The 6,000-nt window shown below is 44.6% G+C and overlaps 1 protein-coding gene across 1 annotated transcript in view; it reads right to left on the reverse strand.

Annotated features, from left to right (window-relative positions):
- The window catches only part of MAL2 (mal, T cell differentiation protein 2), a 96,404-nt gene extending 91,078 nt beyond the window's left edge, over window positions 1–5,326 (reverse strand). The window contains exon 1 of the mRNA XM_069731826.1: window positions 5,142–5,326. Within this exon, the coding sequence (XP_069587927.1) occupies window positions 5,142–5,270 (129 nt within the window). The 5' untranslated portion in view covers window positions 5,271–5,326. The remainder of the gene's footprint in view (window positions 1–5,141) is intronic.
- Window positions 5,327–6,000: the final 674 nt, after the last annotated feature.

Below are 6,000 nucleotides of genomic sequence, written 5' to 3' on the forward strand. Positions count from 1 at the left end.
TATTACTTTGCCAGTTGGCCTAGTAATCAATTCTTCAAGCCCCCTTAACTGACAAGACTAGATCTACATACAAGGAAGAGGAGGCCATATCTCCGGAACGTAGAGGCACAAAAACAAAAGACAAACAGCCGGATTCAGGAGAACGGCGGCATTTACACCAGCTAAAAAAATAAAATGCAAATTAATGGCAAATGACATGTCCTCTTTATAAGAGAATGTCTGGACCATTTACATCGGGATTGTAGACTGGGCACCACCACTTCCGATCAGTGTTCAGATCTAATTATTCCGAATTTTGTGTCATGTCATAGAAGCGTGTTATGTGTATCAGTAGCGGAGCCACAAAATGGAGAAACAAGCAGACAATGCATGAATAATAATGACATACAATGACTAAATGACGCTAGGATGAGCCTTTACTATTCGTTGAGGGTCTGACCTCAAATCTTGAGTATGGAGAAGATAGCAGGGCTGATTCAGAGCTGTATCCTCTGCACAGATCTTCCCTGCGCAGTGGCTCTCCTGACACCATTCACTTCATTGGAGAGGCCGGAAATGAACTTAGCACTGCAGCCCCTTTATACTCAGGATCTGTGGGGTCATTAAGTGATGGCATACCCTAGCCGTGTGGTGCCATCACCTGCAGTCCTTGGGTGTCAGCTTGTAAGTGGAACCCTCTTCTACAGCGATGAGTAATGCACTCTATGTTATAGCCCAGCCTGCAGACCCCTAGTGCCAGCCTTGCATAAAAGGCACATATATAATAAGTGAGGGGACAGGTGACAGGTGACCACCTAAATCTTCGCAAGATGGCTCCAGGCCATCTAGGCAATGCATGTGTCCGACCTACTGTGCTGTCATATACACGCCCTGCATATGCACACATAATAGCGTTTCAGCCCTATATGTGACAACATACAGGAATGGAGACCACTCCCTAATAGAAGCAGCCTCGTACGGTGAGACACCCCACAACTGGTTAAACTTCTTTCGTTGGCCAGACTTGCCCATAACAACCAGAATTCAGCCGGCAAGCGAAGGATGTGTGTATGCGCCCTGCCCTAAAAAATGCTGGCTCAGGCCCAGACTTCACAGTCGAAGATTGTTATGCGGATTGCAAGCCAAGGTTGTCATTTTTATCATAGTATTGAAAAAAAAAAATTCTAAGAATCATTCTGAAAATAAAGCAAAATTATTTTGATGACGCTTAGAAAATATTTTTGTCACGCCTGAAGTGTCCTTGGCGGAGAAACTGCACTCCAAGACGTTTCATATCTGACACTGGCTCAAGATTTGAAGAGAAGGAACAAGCACACAACGTGGCCGAAACATTATTGCATTTATGACACTTTTTTGCTGTGAAAAACTCTTCATCAATAATATTTAGATTTGCGCCAAATTTATCGAAGGATTTGCACCCTTTTTTTTTAGTAGTCTTTCTAGTTTAGTTACTTTTCTGATTTTTACGTCAATGTGACTTTTCCAGAAGTTCTAGACAGAATCATCAAATGCAATTTTTTCTAAATGGTAAAATTTGGCGTAACTGTGCCCCAGCCCCCCCCCCCCCCCCCTCATTGGAGTGATTTTATATACAGCAGCTATTTTGGCGCAGTCTTTGAGACATTTTTCCCCAATGTGCAACTTTTCCCGCGAAAATCTTTTAAAGCAAGCAAAGAAATAGGACAATTTTGGGCTTTGCGCAAAAATTGGGAATTACGTGCGCTATTTGGATGAATTTGGCACAAAAAAAGCCAACAAAACCCACAAGCCAAAATAGAAAAGTGTCTTACAAAAAAAAACTGCAAATGGTGAATCAGTCCCCAAATTCAAAAAGTTACATATGAAATGACACTCAACATTTAGAGCATCCTGCAAGGAGAATCTGAGTAGTCACATAAGAATACATTCCCTGCCCTCACCACAACCACAGAGGAAGAGACTGCAGCTACATCTCCCTCCTCCTCCCACTAGAGACTGGCTCCTCCTAACAAGACCCGCTGTGTGTGACAATGGCAATGGTCCATAGGAAACAGCATGCAAATTAACTCCATTTGAGACTAAAAGGCTAGCCAAACCCTGCAGTTACCATGGGTGTCTGCATTGGCTAATATCCTGTAATTTTCTTTTTTAGAAAGAGTTATTTCACACGGAGCAATGCCAATTAAAAAGTCAATACATAGATGTTTCCCTTAAAGAGGTTGTTCCCTTTCAAATATCGCTCCTCCCTTGCTGCTCTTTATTTAAAAAAAAAAAAAAAAAAAAAAACACAGGAAACTGGGTAATACTCACCTTCTTCAGGTCCACCGGCCTGTCTCTCCAGCTGCTCCCAGTGCCTGGTTTTGGCTGTGGTGCGGACATCATGTTGACAGCCAATCAGTTTGCTCAGTGGCTCCATCTACACTGGAATGCTCAGCTCATTGATTGGCTGCCAGGGTGACCTCAGCGCAACAGTCAATGGCGGTGGACCTGGAGAGGAAGAGTACAGCTTATAAAAAAAATGTAAGGGACAAATTATACTTCAAATGGAACAACCACTTTGGGGAAAGCCAGATACCTCAATCTCTGGGAGCTGCATGAAGGACAAGTACCATGATGAGTGTATGACATGGTGATATCTCTTAATGTTTGAATAAAGGGTTGGACATTGACTATTCCAATGGAGCATTGCCAATAAGACTTCATTCACAGCTCGACCCCTTAAGAGGATCCATCCCACCCAGAAAATGTTTCAAGGGAAAGTACCGTAAAACAGCTGCCTTTTAGATGGGGGTCAGACATGACTAATATCCCTGGTTATGTTCATAGGTTGGACATTGACTTATAGAGTCACCATCTCCAATAAACGTCATCCACAAGGTGCCTTTCGATTACACATTAGGCATTTTTAGGACTAGAGGTCTGTACGTGATTCATAATATGCTACCCATTGACTACTACTGTCCAAGATGGTGCCTCCATGGTTCCTTTCATTTTAGGTGGAGACATGCAGGATTTTCTTCATGGATTTATGCCCCACAGAGCAGCACAAGGGACCATATTGGACTGTAGGCCTATACAGAGAATTGTGCAGTACAGGCGAGTTGACAGCACCGCCCTGGTCTGACACATCTCGGAGATGTGTTTGGGAACAGCGTTGAGTGGAGAAGACATTGGACCTTCTTCTAAGCTGTTGATAGTACATGGATGCCATTCAGGAACTCCAGGAAGAGATGTGACTCCTGACACCATACAGCAAGAAACTGAAGGCAGAGATCAGTTTACACCACACACAGATTACCTCTGCCAAGATAAATACTGCGCTCCTCCTTCCTTTCACATAAGACTTCCTTTGTCACTTTTTGAAGACTCAAGACGAGAATTAATGTTTTATATAACAGATCTGTGGGAAATCATTGCATTGCAAGTGTGGAGGGAGCTAGCAACTAGAGAAGACATGGACCTCAATAGGTTTAGCCCATTTGTCTTGTTAGTCATGAAAGCCAAAGGTTTTTCCAAATTTATTATTCTAGTGGGGCAGTATATTATCCTCCATAACAAAATAGTGAAACCAAAGCCACCTGTGATTCTACTGAGCTCAACTTAGAAAGGACTCTAATGTCTGAGGGTCAAGGGTATGCCATAAATATCTGCTAGGTGCATTTCTGTCTTGGTTGTGGCCCATTACCTCCCGAACAGTGGTCCCACCATTTCAGCCAGCCACCAGTGAGTAGAAAAGGTCCCGATGTATTATTCAACTCAATTTCTTGCTATAGGAGTGGTAAATGCTGCCAAGAGTATTTGCTCCTCTGTATTCAGCACTCCTATAGCAATACATGGAGCTGGAGTGTGCACAGGGTCCTCTACACTCACGCTAACCAGAACCGGGGATAAGTCCGGGTCCCTTATAGATGTGCCATTAGCTTCTCTTGTGGGACAACCTCTTACATTTTTGTTCGGCTGACAGCTATTCTTATTCCTGCTTTCCATGTACACTTAGCTCGGTGAAGTGTGCATGTCTTTCCAATGTGTAGGGGAATAAATTATTATGGGACACATCTGATGATGATTTATGCCTGGTCTTTCTAGTGAGATCTGCGGAGAATCTGCCTCAAAAATCGCACATCTAAGGGAAGAGTCAAAAGGCAGTATAACTTGGGTGATGATCACAACGCAATGCTCGGACTGGCCGGCGGCTCTCCACACCTGAGAAAGCTGCATAGAAATACGTGCCATCACTCTCTGGTCAGAAGAGCCGCCAGCCAGTCCGAGCATTGCGTTGCGATCCCCGCCCGAGTATTACAGCCGCCTGACTCTTCCTTACATGTGTGATTTTGAGACTGATACCATTTACGTTGGGGCTACACAGCGACATGTGACGGACGGGCGACACCGAAATTGCAGTGTTGCATTGTGACATCCCATCTAATGATTTCCTATGGTGCGGCACGGAGTCGCAAACGCATTCAATTTTCTGTCTCTGTTCTCAAAGTTACACTCAACACACTTGCAATAGACTTTAATGCAAGTCAAATGCGACTCATCCACAATTTGGCCATTTTTTTTTCCCCAAGCACAAAATCACAACTCTAAAATAATCACGTGACAGCAAGTCGCACATAACGCAGGCGTTTATGGTCGCGGGGCACAGCGTAAAATATTCACACGCAGACTGCTCATCGTCATGTTGTAAATTAAATGGCGTACTGAGTGCTACTAATTATACCCAAGGGTGAACGAGCCATTCGAGCAAAGACTGAGGGATGGCCCTACAGTCCTTCAACCAGATCCATGAAATTGTAATGCAAGAAGATGAGATATAATACACGCAGTCTGTGCCACAACTATGGTGGCTGGTAAGGGCCCACATGATCGTTATCACCCCGCACGGGCAGACATCATTTGCCCAAGAAGGCCACTTTTACCTCAAAAGCAGGTAGAATTGTGCATTTTGATGAGTTATTGGATTGCAAAGGACACAAATATTGGCCCTTTTCTGCCTGTGTCCGACACTGTCACCCAGGATCACGCTCAGTCCTCACCCTGACACAGACACCAGTGTGAAATTACTAAACACCCCGGCAAATGATCATTCTCAACGCTGTCATGGCAGATCACAGCATTCAGACAGGATCAGAGCCTAACAATCTGCTGTGCTTACTTACTATTTCCAGACAGATAAATGCTCCAGAGTAAGTCCTCAGCACCTCAGGTCCAATGGGCAAGCCAACAGTGGCCGCAGGGTAGGACATGGCAGCGGGGCTGGGCACTGGGGGGACTCCTTGTTCAGCCATGCCTGCTTTGTTTGTGTGACAGTGTGTCAGGTAGCAGCATGCACAATGCACTGTCAGGCAGGTACACCTGAGGGCGTCATGTGACCTGCGACAGGTACAGCCCAAACCCCGGCCCTGCCCAGAAAGTCTGAATGCTGGCCTACATTTCAGCCATGGGAAAAGAGGGCAGGGAAGGAGAGGCGACGAAGCAGCTAGTGCAGAAAAAGAGTGAGGGGGAACGAAAAAATGTCAGGAATTGAGGCAGAAACAGGTGCCAAACAGCATGAGAGGCGACGGCAAAAATCTCCCAATTTTACATCAGTATTTGTAAGCCATGGGTTTTTTTTTAGCAATGCACTACAAGTGAAAAAAAGGCAAGGAAAAAAAAATGCAATGTGTGAATAAGACGTTAGAAATCTCATTCATTTTGCTCTTACCATAAAACAATGTATTTATTCCACACACAAAAAAACACGTAAAGGCTATGGGCACACGCTGCGGATTACTCTGCAGATTTTTCCGGACTGATTTTGGTAAATCCGCAGGTAATCCGCACTGCGGATTTCCTGCAGAATTACCATGGATTTACTGCTTTTTTTTGCGCGGATTCCACCTGCGGTTTTACACCTGCAGATTCCTATTATGGAGCAGGTGTAAACTGCTGCGGAATCCGCACAAAGAATTGACATGCTGCAAAATAAACAACGCTACAATTCCACACGTTTTTTTTTCCGCAGCATGCGACCTACGG

The sequence above is a fragment of the Ranitomeya imitator genome, chromosome 6, assembly GCF_032444005.1.
Source record: "Ranitomeya imitator isolate aRanImi1 chromosome 6, aRanImi1.pri, whole genome shotgun sequence".
Taxonomy (NCBI): domain Eukaryota; kingdom Metazoa; phylum Chordata; class Amphibia; order Anura; family Dendrobatidae; genus Ranitomeya; species Ranitomeya imitator.